Source organism: Vidua macroura, chromosome 16, assembly GCF_024509145.1.
Source record: "Vidua macroura isolate BioBank_ID:100142 chromosome 16, ASM2450914v1, whole genome shotgun sequence".
Taxonomy (NCBI): domain Eukaryota; kingdom Metazoa; phylum Chordata; class Aves; order Passeriformes; family Viduidae; genus Vidua; species Vidua macroura.
The window spans coordinates 13,212,270-13,228,772 of NC_071586.1; the positions used below are offsets into that span (position 1 = coordinate 13,212,270).

A 16,503-nucleotide genomic window follows, 5' to 3' on the forward strand; every position below is an offset into this window, starting at 1 on the left:
AGGAAATTCTTCCCTGTGAGAGTGGGGAGGCCCTGGCACAGGGTGCCCAGAGAAGCTGTGGCTGCCCCATCCCTGGAAGTGTCCAAGGCCAGGCTGGATGGGGCTTAGAGCAACCTGGCAGAGTGGAAGGTGTCCTTGCCATGGCAGGGGCAGGAACTGGGTGATCTTTAAAGTCCCACAAACCCAAACCATTCTATGATTCCATGGAGAGGCAGCAAAGGGCCGCTGAAGCGAGCCCACGTCAGTGACCAGAACCGTGCCGTGGCATGGACCTGCCCGCGCCCACAGAAAGCCCACAGCCGACTGATTTGCGGCGGGGGCACCCCCGCGGCTCGGGGGGTGTTTGTGCGGCGCGGCGGCCCCGGGGCCGGCACAGAGCGGTTTAACCGCCGGCATCGCCGGGCCGGGGCCGCTCCCTCACACCTGCCCGCGCTGCGCTGCCCGCCCTGGCCCGCAGGCGGCGCCGCGCGCCCGCCGTTGCCGCCCCCGCCCCGCGCCCCGGAGCGCGGCGGGGCGGCCGCGCCCGGCGGAGCTGCCGGGGGAGGCGGCGGCCGGCGCGGCTCCCGCCCCGCCCCGCGTCCCCGCCATCCCCGCCCCGCCGGCCCCGCCCCGGAGGCCGGCACGCTGGCTCGCTCGCTGCCGGGGAACATGGCCGAAGTCGGGGAGGACAGTAGCGGGGCGCGGGCTCTGCTGGCGCTGCGCTCGGCGCCCTGCAGCCCCGCCGCCGCGCCCCCTCCCGGGCCGCCGCCCCCGGCCGCGCCGCCCGCCGCCTGCACCGGGCCGGTGCTGGCGCGGCTGCAGGGCCGCGAGTTCGAGTTCCTCATGCGGCAGCCGGCCGTCACCATAGGCCGCAACTCCTCGCAGGGCTCGGTGGACGTCAACATGGGGCACTCCAGCTTCATCTCGCGGCGGCACCTGCAGCTCAGCTTCCAGGAGCCGCACTTCTACCTGCGCTGCCTCGGCAAGAACGGCGTCTTCGTGGACGGCGCCTTCCAGCGCCGCGGCGGCCCGGCCCTGCAGCTCCCGCCGCAGTGAGTGCCGGGGGCCGGGGGCGGCGGGGCCGGGCTCGCTCCGCAGGGCAGGAACGGCCCCAGGGGGCGGAGAGGGACCCTCTGTCCCGGGGAGGGGACGTGGGGCTGGGCGGAGCGGGGGCTCCTTCGAGGAGGGGACGGTGAGAGGTCCCTCGCCCACGGAGCAGGCGGTGAGCTGCCCGTGTCCCATGCAGGGGATGTGTGTCTGCCAGAAGGGCCTGAGGTGATGGTGAGGGGCCACAGCTGATGGAGGAAACAGGGGTGAAGGGTCCCCCTGCCCACCAGAGGTCTTACGGGATGGTGAGCGTCTGCCTTTGAAGAAGTTGGAGGGCTTGAGATAGCGATGGTGCATCCCCCTGCTCACAGAGAGCATTAGGAGACAGTGAAGGTCCCCTCACTTGAAGTTGGTCACAGTGGGTGAGGAACATTCACCTGGTAGAGGGCACGAGGTGGTGTTGAGTGACATCTGCCTGATGAGGTTCTCGGCATCAACATGGGATGTCCTCACCTTCCCAGCCTTGCTGCCGTCTGTGGCTGAGAAAGAGGTTGATGTTCACTGGGACTGGGGCTGCTCCCTCTGAGAGAGCCATGTCTGGGGAAAAAGTGTGAAGAAGTGTAAGCCCCTCACTGCAGGATGTCCCCCATGGTCATCATCATCCTCCATGCTTGCCTGCAGACAGACTCATGTTCAACTAGTGGCTCTTAAAGGTTTCAGAAAGAGAAGAAGGAAGGACTCTCAGTGGGCTAAAACTTGCTACACCCAAGACCTTGTCTTCTTTGGAAAAGATCTAGCGGAAAAAGTTGGAAACCACTTTGCCAGAATTGCTTACTTAAGGGTTGGCAAGTTAGGTGTTGTTCTTGGTGTCTCTGTGGAGCAGCAGAAAAAAAGGAGTCAGGTCAGGCTGGGGGTGATGCTGCTCACCAGGACAGCAGGTGCCCAAGGGTGTCTTTGCTTCCTTATGGAAGGGGAGAGGGGTGCAGAAAGGTTTGCTGTGCTGCCAGGGTCTGTGCTCTGTTAAATTCTCTTGCAGAAAGAAGAACGAGGTTGATGCTAATCTATTTCTTCCTCTGAAAACATTGTTTATAGCTGCTGAGTACTGTCCAGCGACTGCAGTGCTTCACCCCAGGGCAGCAGCGTGATAGTGGTGGGTGATGTAATTCCTGTGTGCATCTCCTCAGGTTGTTCCAGACTGACTGTGCCTAATGCCATCCCTGAGTGTGCTGTAAAGGCAGGAGATTGGGGTTGTTGTTTGTATAAAACATCTGTTTTCATCTGTCACGTTTTGGCTTTGGTACTGTTTACCTCCAGCACCAGGGTCCTGGAGTTATCCCTCTCTCGCCAGCCTGTCGCTCAGGGGAGGGTTTTTTAATTACTCATTTCCTCTGCAGGCTGCTTCATTTTGTACTTAGTAATTTAGTTATAGCTCCCTAGCTGCTCACTCTCTGAGGCGTTTTGGTTTCTAACGTGTTTCATTTTCTAAAAGAGATGTCCTTTAGTGTCTGGTTAATTAATCTGGCTTTGTAAAACAAGACCACCTGAAGCCCTGGGCGCTTCTGTTGTCATTCCCTCTGGTATCTGTGCAAGCTCTCTGCTCCCTGTCATTCTGTTTCTTCACTTGGTTAATCATAAGCATTGTGACAGAAAACTATGTCAAACAGCAACCTCGTTGTTTATTTCTCTCCCCTTTGCTCCTGACTCCTGGAGTGGGAACAGCAACTTTCCTCCTGCATTGGTTTAAAGGGAGGAGTTTAATGTACACTTCTGAACTTTACACAATAAGGCATCCTCATAGCTTGGCTGCTGTTGAGCTACATAAATAAACTTGGTGCTCCTCCCTTTCTGACTTCCAGAGTAGGAAAATGTTTTGCATCAATCTAAAGGAATTTGCTCCCTTGCTTCTATCAGGTAAACAACTCCTTGCTGGCCAGTCAAGGGTTTGTAACTCAGACCAGGAAAAATAAAATCTTGTTGAAGTTTAGCATACAGAGTCTTGATTGAGGCTTGAAACTGTCTGCTGTTATCTCATTATCTCTGCTCTTGAAAAATCAGGCAATTCTCTCTCAGTCACCCTCTCCACACACACACACACACAAAACTCTCCCCAGTAAACATAAAGTGCCATTTCTTTCCTGTAGAGAAGCCTGTGTGCTTACAGCCAGCTAATGTTGTCAGAAGGAGGACAAAGTGAGGACAGGTTGTAGTACACAGATTTCACACAATGTTTTCTGCATATTATGGTAACACTCCTGACACAGCCACACCTTTTCCGTGTACCAGCAGAATGTACAGTTCATGTTAAATTTCAGGAATTAGTGATCATTCCATCCAGCGTTTTAGAGAGAGGTCCTTGTGATGTGGGCAGCTTTTGCTGGTAATATTCTAAAAACCGGTTGTTTGAGTGGTTGTCCTCCCTTTTCCCCTCACACCTGTAAAGGATGGCAGAAATGTGCAAAGAGCTGTTTTGTTTGGACCACTGCAGTCACTGCTGCTGTTACTTTGCAAGCAGAGGAAATGCTTGTGCATCATGAGATCATGAATGGAAGCAGAGGGTTCCAGGAAAAAGTGTCTTTCAGTTGTAGTTCATACTATTAGTAAAAAAATAGATGATGAGCTCATAAATTCTGTTTTCTGAGGTTCCTTCTCACTTTTCTATTTCTGTGTAGAACTTCTCTTTTCTAAGTTTTCTAAATTTTAGAAGTAATTCCTGATGTATGGAAGATCTTGTCAGGAGGGGTGGCAAGAGAGGAAAGAGGGGGAGTTCGAGACCTTTCATGAAGCTGTACTTACCTCCTGTCTCAACAGCCCTACTCAAAATCAAGGGCTTTTGAAAAGCTTTGTATCACTTCCTCCATCAGTGTGGTGTGTGTGGATTCTCTGCTGTAACCAGGATTTTACTGCTGGGCAGGAGTATCATATTCCACAGCTGTGTTGTTATGGGAGGTTGTATTTCACAGATGTGATGACATAACTATACAGTATAATTAAACAGTAATAACCAACAAAGAGGACATTTCCTAGAGGTTAATGACAGTTAGGAACAAAGTGGGTGGAAGAGTGGAGAGCCTATGGTACAGCTGAAGATCCTTAATCAGTTTAATTAATAAGTGCCACACTACAGCAGACATTACAAATATAAATCAAGATGAAATTATGGAAGTACTTGCATCAAAAATACGTGCTTCAAATCAAATTAAGGATTTGCTAGAAACTCTTTTTATAGCTTGTGATGTTTTTTTAGCTGTGCTTGTGGGAGCTGGAAATCTGTAGATAACTATCTGGGTATTTTTCTATATGAAAGAGAGGAACTCAAAACTACCAGGAGAATATGCACCAAATTTTAAAAACTCTTGATACCAGCAAAAGTGTAAGATAGAGCAAGAACCATTAATTGGAGTGTTTTTTCCTGTTGAGGACAGTAATTTCTTCAAATGTATGGTGTAATCAGGTGTTTAGAGGATCAGGTTAATGATGAATTATTAACTTTTTCTTTGTTTTCTTCAAAATTGAATCAGTTTTAAAAATAATTGGCAGTAACAAGTTAGGCACTTCAGTAACTAAAATACGTGTTGGTTTAGTTATTTATTTATTTTGTCCCCCCAGAACAGAAGGAACTGTAGCAGATGAAAGTTTAACTTGCTAACCTGAATTTTAAGTAGCTATGAGTCAGGTCTTCAGATGCTCCTAAATACAAAAGTTCTATTGACTAAACCTGCAAGTGTTGCTTGAGCATAGCCTGATAATAGCACTTGAGCTTTTTGAACTGTGAGCTCAATAGATTGGAAAATGATGCTTGTCTGGGAATGTTTCATGGGATATTTGCTTATTGCTGCTGTGACCATTTAGAATTTTTGCAGTAGCGTAATTAATGGAGCCTGAAGTTGGTGTTTTTCAGTGTATATGAGTTCTTTCAGTATGAGGTTTCTATGCATAAAAACAAGTTTTTAAACCTGTAGTTCTTTTAGCATTTAGGAAATAAATGGAGGAGCTTTTTTAGTTTGAGAATAAATTCAAGGGAAGTAAATATATGGATGTAGGAAATCAAATTAAAACACAGAGTTAAAATAAAAACATTATGTATATAAGTCCTGTTATAAATTGAAAACTTACCATGCATGTCAAGTTTTATTAAGAGCAAGCTGCTTTATTTATAATGGGATTTTTCTAGGTGCTCAATAAACTTGACAAAAATAAATAGTCCAATACTCTGACCACACACAAAGGTGCTGATCCTGCAGAATCTTACACGTGCATTAATCTTTCCATATTGTGAGTACACAAGTTCCCTTTGGTGTTTGGGTAGTGGGGGTGTCTCAGCAACCGGAAAATGGAGAATTAGATCCAATTTCTAAGGGACGTGGCTGTACAGTCTGATAGCCAGAAACTCCAGGCACTAATTCAAGTTTTAAAAAATGCCATATTCTAGGAAAATTGAGATGTGCACAATGTACTGCAGTGTTTTGGTGACCTCCCCAAGCGCTTGAGCTCCATTCTTGTGGTTGGAGCGATGCCATCACGGTGGGTGCGAGGGAGGGTGTCCTTACGTCTGGGGGCAGCTGCACGCCCTGTGAACACACACCAAGGAAATGCCTTGACCACAGAACCACGACTGCAGAACTAGTTGTTTCTGAAATGCTGCATATGAATGTTGTCTCTGGTAACTCCTCAGGTAGTTTTGCTTTTTAAATATTGCAGTACCTGCATTTTTTTTTTTTTTTTTGTTCTTTGTTTGAAATAGGTTGTTTGCTACAGCTTGTGGATGGTGGTTTTACTCTTGATAGAAACCCTTTAAAGATTTGCTTTCTTAGTGCTTCATCTTGTATTTTTCATGCTCTTACTTAATTTCAAAGACTGTCTTTGAGAACAGGTTTTTTTGTTGCACAGCAAGATGTGATAAAGGATTACCTGATTTTAATTATGGAATTCATGTCAAGTAATAATTTTTGGCTAAGCAGCTCAATTTGTCATGAGTTATATTAAACGTTTAAGGGAAAGTTTCTCTCATGTGAAACTGCTGCTCAATTTGTTGATTCAAAAATAGCTGTGCTGTAAGTCAGGTTGTGAATATAAACTAAGGTTATGCAAACTCAGTGTATGTCCTTATGAATTCTTTTAAACCAGGCTTGGTTCAGCTTAGCTGATGTGTTGATTATGAAAAACTTAATCTAAGGAGAACATGCCACACTTGTCTTGTACAGTTTTGTGTGGAGTCTCAGCTATAAAGTCATAAATGTGGATTCAAGTTGTGCTGGTGTAACTTCTTTGTGCTAGCAAACTCTTAATCGTGGCATGTATCCTTAGGTGACTGTGGATTCCTTCCTGTGGGTACTGTTTTGTTTTCATATAAATCTAGAGGATGAATGAGTGTGAAAGTTTTTGTTTTTCTGAAAATGGGGAATAAAAATGATGAAATCTGTAGTAATTCATATCCTAGTTATTTTGGTGCCAGCTGTGTGAGCGTACTCACTGTAGAGCATCTGTCCTGGTAACAAATCATAATAATGCTGTTTGCTTTTTTTTTTACCCTTTCTCCAGAAAACGTGATAACTGAATAACTGAGAGCATAAATGACAACCAGATTAATGTGCCTGTTGTCTTTGTGAGCAAGCTCCCAGTAACTGCTCCACTGGCCATTTGGCATCAGAGCTGTTCTGTGGGACACCAAATTCTCTCTCTCAATGTTGCAGTTGCCTGGAGGAGTAGATGTGGCAACAGGATGTTGGTAGAGAACAGGGAACTACTTGAATTTGCCACTTATGCCATGCAAATAAAGGCTTATTGCTGGCCCAGGTGTGGAAATTAGTGTCTGTTATTAAGAGGAGATTGTGCAGTGTTGTCAGAGAGCAGAGCCAGCAGGGTTTGGGGACTGCTCTGTGACAGCCTGGGGTGACAAAGGGGACATAAGCTGGTGAGGTGCTTGTTAAACCACTCAGAGAGCTGACAGTTCCCTCCAGCTGGCTTTCCTATTCTGGGGGGATCTCTGCTAGCACTCAGCTCCATATCAGCTCCTCTGGCATGTGGTGATTTACTCTGAGTTCCTTCTAGCTCAGTGTCTGAGCAGTGTCTGCGTGTTCTGCCATCAGAGCCAAGGGGCTCCGTAACCAGAAATGCTTCACAGACCAAGCTTCACCTCACTGCTGGTTGGATGTGGATGAGACAGCTTTCCTTTCTAATCCAAGTGGAACTGTGGTTAAAAAAAGAAAAATCATGTGCTTTTGAGTTGGTGTTCTTAATGAAAAGGGAGAAAAATTCTCATTTGCTTTTAGTACAGATTCTTTCCTTTCCTTTTCCTTAATAGCTCTCCAGAGCACAGAGGCTTCTCTCACATGTAGCCATGCCCAACACCAGCTTTCTTTTATTATCTTTGGTTCAGTCCCTGTACATCCAGGAGTTTCCTGAGGTTGAAGACTCATGACTGAGATATCCACTGTAAAGAAAGAATAGTCCACAGTGTATTGGGTGGTGAAGGTCTTTGTTCTCTTACAGTTGAATATGCTTTGCAGCAAATGCCTAAGAAGTCCCCTGAGCTTGTGCAGTGTTTGCTGACAGGTAAACTTAGGTTAAAATGTTGTTTTATGAATCTGAAATGGCTGATGGGCCCTGATGTAACTGACTGCAACACTGAAACCAGGGAAAATGTGGAGGTGTCATTTTTGCAGTGATTTTTTTTTTCCTTTGAAAAATTTGTAAGATGAAAAAGCTGAAGCATTTTTTTGTCTCCTGAATGTGGGCTATGAAAAGGCATCTTGATGTACTTCCAGACATGGTTAATCGACTAATTGTGAGTACAAATTATTGTCTGGTCTTAATGCATTCACTTCAGTCAATAATTCAGTATTAATCACTGAACTGTTTTTTCAAGTATTTATAAGTCTCCCTATTTCAGTTGACTGCAGACTCCTCACAAAAGCAGATTGATGAGATGCTTATAGAGCAGATGAATTTCTCCCTTAAGTAAATGTGAGTGAAAATTTCCATCCAATTGTATATTCTTTGTTTTCATAGTACAAATACAATTTTACTAATGTCTATTCACTTTTGTACACAAATGTTTTTTGCTAGTAATTCACATCTTTGGTTTCTTCAGAACAGCTCAGTAAATGCATGCGTGCATTCCTTCTGCATGGCACTTAATTTTTATGAAATACATATTTTATTGGACAGTAAAACATTTAAGTATCTTAATGGCCTAATTAATACTCTGTATCCACTTCTGTCATGTGTATTTTGCTCTTCATTATCCTTCTGCTCCTTTTTTCATGTCCTCGTGCATTTTTCATCATAAAAATTTCAAGCAGCCTTGAGAGAGCAGTCTATTACAAGGCTGTTCTTTGAATATTCAGCAACTCTTAAGATTTGATTGATAGTCCCTTCCCTCCCATCCTGTCTATTTTTAGTAACTTAAAAGCGAGTTTAATTTCTTGGGTTGTCCTTTGTTGTGCATGTGCAATTTACTTTGGTGGTTTTCCTCCCTCCTTTAAATGTACCAGATATGTAATTTTCGTGTTCTTTGAGGACATCTTGACAGTTGAGGAGAAATAATGTAGAAGTTAATTAGGAGCTCTGCCTTAGCTGAAGGAGCAAAGATGGACAGTCTTTGTCTGGTTCTGTTAATATATGCTGTGTGATTAGGATAGGAGAAGTGGAAGGAAACTTTCAGCACAGTTACCACTTGTTATCCTGCTTCGAGAATCTTCTAGCATAAGAGCCTGTTTTCATGTGCAAGCACAATCCACTCCAGCTTTCAGGACAGAATGAGGAGACAAAAATCCTTGCAGAGGTGGTGTAAGCACTGTGGAAAAGGACATCCCTCCTCCTCTCTCTGAAATACAACCTTGGAGCTGTACCCCTTTTTTCTGCTTTGTGCCACTTCAAGGAGAGCCTTGGGAAACCTTCCCACACAAACTGTTTTAATCTTCTATCTCCCTTCAGGCCACATACAGAAGCCACCAACAGTTTGTCTAAGCAGGACTGGACTCCCTGCAGAGCCAGTTTGTGCACTTGCTAAAGGAATTGTTCTTGAGCAACTTCAGGCCTTTCCTCTCTTGAGGGCATAAGAACTCTGGACTCTTACACACCCGGAATCCTGATTGTGTGGGAGGAGAAAAGGACTAGAAACAGAAAGCAAATTTCGTTTCTACCTGATGGGTAGACCAAAAATTATTTTGGTTTTCATTCAGTTTGAGGCATAGCCCAAGCCAGTGAGGGTGGGCTCTTGGTGTGGGAGATGTGCCAACTGCTATTTGTTTATTGATCTCGTTCCTTTTTTTAATTGTCTCGTGGCTGGTATAACGTGGTGTTGGCTGTCAACAAGCCTGGCAATTGGGTGGCTTTGCCTCCTTCTGCCTTGTTCATTCAGCTGGATAATTACTATAGCTCTTCTTTTCCCATCTCTCCCTCAGACACCATCTAATGAGACAAGATAATGAAACTGTTTTAGTCCTGGGAAGACCAGCAAAGGAAATCAAAGGCTGGCACATGCTTTGCTGCTAATGCCTTCATGGAATATTAAGGCAAGCACTGAAGTTCCCTTCAGGCATAGGAATTCTTAGAAGAAAATTCCTGATGGCTAGTGGTTAAAGAATTGTTATCATTTTTTGTGTGTATGTTGTGTAAACAAGGTGTATGCAGACTGGCTGTTGAAAATAGGCACAATCGAGTAGTTTAGACTTGCACATCATCTGTTTACAATTGTGTAAAAAATACTGCAAACAGCCACAGGATGAAGTTGGGAAACAAGTTTGTTTTGGTGGATATTGATTGTGAATCTAAAGGCTCTTGTCACCAAGTGGGTGCATCCTCTTCTCCAAGAGACTACAGTTTCTTCTCAATTTCTTCCTGCTTTGCTCTCTATTGCAAGAATGAGAATTCCTGTTAAAATCCTATAGCAGAAAACGGCCAGAATTCTGCTTCCCAAAAGGCTGATACTGCAAAATGTGAAGTTCATATAAATATTCCACATAAGGTACATCCATTGAAGTAAAATGTTTCCCTAATTCTGTATATTGTCCTGAAGCAAAGGGAACCTTAAAACTATGCCATTAATATGACAAGATAACTCTCTAAAATTTTCCTAATTTAAAAATAATGAAACCACTGGGGTAACAACTTCCACACGTGCTGAGTTTTGGAAGAGTCATTGTCACTTCAGTTGGTTAAACTCTTTTCAAGGATTAAACCCCTCAGCACAGTTATATATACTGGCAGAATTTAAAATACCTGAGAAATCTTGTGATAGTTTTTTATTGTTTACAATCTTAACCACGTCCTGCTAGGTGGTCTTTCACAAGCCAATTCAGTACATCACCATCTGAATCATAGTAAAATTACTGTCTTTTTTAGTAGGAGGAAAGGTTATGCCTGTGCTCTTTTATCCTTTATTTTAAATGTCAGTATTTGGAAGAATCCAGGTGAATGTCACTTTGTAGACACTTGTGTAAGAGACTCTCTGTTGCCCCAAATGTTTATTTGGCTCTGAGTCTAGAAGTTGTCAGCTTTAAAAACATTTGAACTACCCTCAGAGCTGTTTTAAAACAGTAATCCTGGCTTCCTCTACTGGGTATTGAATGGATTGTGAAATGTCTTCAGAGGGAGTAGAACGGACTTATGTGAACATTTTGCAAAGTTTTAACTCCATATGGGTAGTTTTTTATAATGTACATAAATAGTACATTAGCTTTTCCAAATCACTTTCTAAATGAACTGAAGCAGCCTCAAAGGAAAATACATCATAGTCCTGCTCTGCGTGTTAGAGCTCTCTTAGAGAGCCTGATTGAATTCAAAGGTTAGTACCATCCCACACGCAGGCTTTTTCTGGCATATATATGTGGAAATTAGGATTTTTTTCCCTGAGCTTTACTGAGGTGATTTTGTTTTGCTCAGCCTTGCCTAATGTGTTTATAGGTAGTTCCCTGGCTTTGGAAGGGTAAGTCTGCTAAATGACTTGTGTGAGACATTTCAAGGTATTGGGCTGGCTACTTGATAGCAAACCCTACTATGATGAATGGCCCATTAGAAGAAAGTTGATGGCATTGTAAATGAGATTGTACATGAGAATCAAACTGCTCTAGTATATCCAGCAAAGATGCTGAAACAAGTGCCTCTCTCTGAAAAGGTTATTAGGAGATTTTATGAACTGCTATTTTCAAAGGTTAGTTTACCCTTATTCTCCAGGGTACAAAAATTCCCCAAGAGTCTGGATGCTTGCAGTAATGAGGAAGGGTCTTCTCGAGGAAATGGGACTTAGGATGAAAATGGGGGTAGAATTGAAGTTGGCCAGACTTGTGTGGTGAAAGGGGCAGGATCTGCAGCCAGCTGGAAGTTCCATGGCAGTTAAACAAAGATTTGAAATTCTTGGTATTGAGTGAGGTATGGAAATGAATAACCAGTGCTTCTTGTAGAGGCCAACTGTGGCCTTGCAATTAGTTCCATACTGTCAGTACATATTTAATTCTTGGTGAACTGTTTAATTTCTTATTGAAAACAGAACTCTGTATAGAAGCCAGTATAGGGAAGTTCCTCTGAGCGTGGGTGCAAATGGGGCTTTTTTTTGGCACTGAGGTAGGTGTTAATTGTGGTTTGTGATTGAGGGGGAAACATAGTTCAGTGTTTCTGCCAAGATGAGCAAAGAAGGAAAATAGTTAATATTGACCTTTTTCATTTTAACCAAGATCAGTGGGACCAGCAGAGGCTTGGAAAGCCTCTCAGAAGGGCTCTTGAATTTCACAGAAGCAGGGAAGGAATGAGAGGTGGTGGCAGAGGCTGAGTCACTTCTTGTGGTCTCTGCTGTGGTAGAATGGAAGCCAGACTTAGGCTCTTATCTTAAGGTTTATCTTGGAGCAGGGAAAAATTGAGTGTGAATGGGGGCTAGGCAGCCTTTTCTGGTTTACTGCACCAGAAAATGGGTACATGTGTGTGTATTCTAGAGCTGGTGTTGAGCATTTCTTGACATCTCTGGAAAGCAATGTCAGACTCACTGCCTGGTGCTGCCAGAGTAGCCACAGTCCAGGAGTCCTGAAGCAGCCAGGGGCTACATGTTGTCATTGGGAGCTGTGGTTTGGCAGTGCTCCCTTAGGACTGGGGAAAGTGGGAAATGAGAAATCCTACAGGAAGTTGAGACACGTCAGGCCTCTGAGCCCTTGCAAGGGCTGAGCGAAACGTGCTCCTGACCCAAGGCTGTGCAGTGTCTGCCATTTCAGCCTTATAGTGCAGAATTTGATGTCTGTGGAAGGATCGGTGCAGGATGAGGTGGCCAGAGCAGAACTCAGAATTACATGTCATCCTGCATTGTTTCATAAGAGTTGCCTTTCATTGTGCACTTGAATTTACTTAGTGGGACAGCAAGTTGCCATGGGGGTGGATGGACTAACCTTGTTTATCCCTGTACTGTATTTTTCCAGTACCATAAAACCTAGGCTGTTGTCAGGCACACACTTGAAGTATATTTATCTCCATGGAGTGCTTTTCTCTTTGAAACTTCTGTTCCACTCCATAGTTCTGCCAATTTGATATGTACTTCAGCTTTCTTTAATGGCTGTTATCTGGTAGGGTTGGGATTTTGTTTTGATTTGGCATTTTTCCTTTAAAACATTGCATTGGGATCTGAAATGAAGCTGCTTTAGAACTGAACACTCGGATATGATATTTATTTTTGACAGTGTTGTTAGAGTGACAACCATATAAACAAAGCTCTGTGTCCTCTGAATAAGCCCCAAACTTCTGGGAATAAAGAGTCCTCCAGGGCTTTGTGAAGACGCTGCCTTAAGACACATCTTAGCTCTTAGTCAGAGTAGGAGTGACAAGTGTGATGTTGATTCTTCCAAGATGGACACTGGCTGAACAGGACTGAAATCCCCACTTTCTTGCAGCCTATTTTACAGAGGTCCATAGAGGCCAGTAATGACTAGAAGTTGTTCAGAAGTGTTTGAAGTGTAGAGCTACTTATTCTGTCACCCAGTCTAAACAGCCACCCAGCCCCATGACAAAGGTGGTTAAAATCCCTGGAGGGACACTGTAAGTCCTAAATACACATTTACCACATGAGCAAGGTGGGCTGCACTTGTAGAGAAAAACAATTGATCCTGCTGTCCCTCTGTGTTGATGTTTGTGGCTCTAGCATGTGTGGTAAGCAGGAGAGGAGTTAATTTTAGCTTGATTAGCAACACAGAAGGGAATCAAGATGACTGTTGTAAATGGCAGCGGGATGAGATCAATGAGGGTAGTTTATTTCCATGCATCTGAGTGGGTGTTCTAAGCAATTTAATTTTTCTTTTTTTGTTTGTTTTTAAGAGAACCAAGAATGTTAATGCATTTAGTCCTTGAAATCCTTCCGTGGCTGCAGTCCCGAATACTTTAATGTTGTTGCATGGTCGTTGCTTTAAATGAACACCAGGTGCTTGTGTGCTGTTCCCAGCAGTTCTTTGTTTCTCTGCTCTCTGTTACCTGGCTCAGCAGCAAGTGGTGAGTGATTTTCAGTACTGCACTCTCCGTTTTTCTCCTACTCACCTTTGTTTATATTCTGGAGCATGTTCCCAACTGTTTATGATTAAACATTGCTCAAACAGCCAGGGTAAGATTTATTGACACAAAGGAGGCTGGGAGGAGGGAGTGGCTGGCTGGTCATCTGTGTCTACTTGCAGCTGATAGTGATGTTATTGACGTTGTCCACGTGTCGGTGCAATGGCCGTGGTGTGTCCCAGAGGCTGCTGTCCAAAATTGCTGTGAAGGGACTGATCCCTGGCAGCACAGCCTTTTTCCCTTTGTGTGACACAGTAAAAGCTCGAGCAAGGCAGTTTGTGTAGGTGATGCACTCCTTTCTCTTCAGCTTGACCTTCTAGAAACACCCCATGGCTCTTGAGGAGGGGATCTCTATTTTTCTCTTGGTGGAAGAGGCTTGCTGATCTCCACAGAGAGAAATCAGGATTTGAAACATGCTTAAAGGGGTTGTGACCTACAGGAGTTTTATGTGGTGATCCTTTTAAAAAAGACATCTTGAAAAACAATGCCGTTATATGGAATGCAAGGAAGTTCAAAATGGAAGATTGGAAAGTGAGCACCATTTAGGAAAATAAATTAAAATACAGAAATATTAGAGTTAAAAAGAGACCAAGTTCATTAAAAAAGCCTTCTCTGGAACTAAAACAATTTGTTTCCTGGCCCCTCTTAGCTATGTACAAACCACATAACTATTTAGCTTTTGGGGTGTCTATATGTAGCATGTTAAGTTTTGGTTATTTATTTTCAAGTCACAGATACTGATAATTTTTAAGTTTTAGGGAAAAAAACATAATATTGACAATATACTAAAAAATTAACAGATTGATCAGCCTAACATGGAAAGGGATTTTTGTACTTCTAAGATTTGAAGATACAAGTGAGATACACACACGTGTTGCACGTAATTTATGTTTTCTCTGAAGATCAAATATTTCTTGGCCGGTACAGAAATGGTTAAGATAGGATCTAGACCTCCACAGGTTGGAATACCTGATTAGAGCAGCCGTGGTACACAGGCTGTTGTGTGTTATACAGAGTCTCTTAACTCTCCTTATTTTTATGTATACAACCACACACACAACAAAATAACATAATAGGCTTGCTGTGTGTTACAGATGGTATCAGGCATCTGCAGTGCTGATAGTGAAACTTTCTGGTGCTGGCAGCCAACTTCATTTGAATAAAAGCCTCGTCTGCTCTTTGTGCCAGCCCACTTCTTCGGTGGCAAACTTTCATATCAGGTTTTTGATGTCAGGCCACTCGTTCTGACACATAAAACACCTCCCTGTTCCCAAGATTCAAAATAAACAGCAGCTTTATGGTTAATTTTAGCCTTTAAGGACATCTTACTAAATGTTCTCTGCAGGTCTGTTAACACCCCTAGGAATGCAACTGCAGGGCTTTTCAACATTGAAAAGCTGAAAGGCAGAGTAAATGAGAGAGTGGAATTGTCTGGCAGAGTGTGGTGCTGGGTGAAGATGTGGTTTGCCATGTGACACACAGAAAAAAATTCACTGTAACTTAACTGTGCTCAGAGACACGAAGGTGTTTATAGTAAGGACTAGACAGTAGAACAGAGCAGCTTCTGTAATGCTGTGGTGGAAGTGGGGCCAGAATTCACCCTGGGGAGCCTTTAATAAAAATAAACAAAACCCCCGCCCAATATTGATCAAAAGGTAGATGTCATTGATGCAGATGAATTTATATTGATGTAAAATTGCATCTGATTTTTGTGTGTGTAGGCAAGACCTAAGGCTCCTACATTTGGCACCTTGGCAGACTTGAGGTAGATCTTCACTGGCTGTACTCCATGAAATCTGCCCTGCGTGCTGCTGACCTGCAGTGTGCTGGTGTGCAAAGGAATAGGAGCACTGGGGAAGGGAGCAGGAATTTGTGTTCTGATAGCCAGCCCTGTGCCCAGCACTCCTGGTTTGGAATGAATGGCATATTTTGAAGATGACTCCAATGTTTTGAAATGTGAAGCTGAGGGAGGTACAATTACAGCACCACCTCTTTGTTTCTCTCTGCCTGGTGGATGGGCACCCAGGAACAACCACGTTGTGTTGTCATCAGTATTTAAGAGGTGACTTTTGTGGTGGGTTTCAACAGAGACCCTTCACCTTAATGATGTTTGTTATAAAAGCGTACGAATTATATTCTTTTGATTATACCATGGCTTGGTTTCTGACATCATCTTGCTTATCATTTGTCTGGAAATAATTGTCAGGATTTTTCTGGATCAATTTTAATGTAAGTTTTAGCAGTTGAGGCTTTTTATGTTTTAAAAAGATAAGTGAATTAATCCCTAGTCAGGTGTGGATTGAGTTTGTAAATAACTAGTGACAGTGATGGTATTTTGAGAATATCCTTCAGCTTTTTTTTTTTTTTTTTCAGACAGTAAGGTAAATGAACAAACACTTAGGGCTGGCTTATAGTTGCTGCTGAAAAACTTTCAGAAAGGTCATTTTTGAAAATGCACATTCCTGACCATTTACACTTTGATGGCTCTCTGGAGAAGACTGGAGCAGCTTCTAGCTGGGGTTATTTTGACATTGGACTGAGCAGGATTGTTATAAGATGCATCCTGCCAAGCTGGGGATAGTAGAATCTGGAGAAGACCTGTCAATAATGTTAATTCTCCAGGCAGGGTGGCAACTTCAGAGAGAGCCTCCTGCTATTCCTGCAGGCTCTCCATTAGCAGATTGAAACACCCTTCTCAGCAGTTCTGGCAGTTTCTCCCCTGCTCTTCTGTGAGCTGCTATTTTGATACTCCATGAATTTATTCCCTGACCTTGTTGCGGTGTTTCATTACACTGAAAAAGTAACACCTATAATATGTTACCTGGTTTGCTCTTTTTTTCCCTTTTCTGTGCTGTTTTACTCAAAGAGGAGAATCTGAAAGTGAAGCTGCGCTTGATGTCTCAAATAATTTTCTAAGAGTGAAATCAGAACATTAATAAAGAGATGTAAGGAATGTAA

The 16,503-nt window shown here is 43.6% G+C and overlaps 1 protein-coding gene across 1 annotated transcript in view; it reads left to right on the forward strand.

Moving 5' to 3' along the window:
• The first annotated feature begins 600 nt into the window (after positions 1–600).
• Positions 601–16,503, forward strand: part of FOXK1 (forkhead box K1) — a 56,675-nt gene continuing 40,772 nt past the window's right edge. The window contains exon 1 of the mRNA XM_053991927.1: positions 601–1,031. Within this exon, the coding sequence (XP_053847902.1) occupies positions 649–1,031 (383 nt within the window). The 5' untranslated portion in view covers positions 601–648. The remainder of the gene's footprint in view (positions 1,032–16,503) is intronic.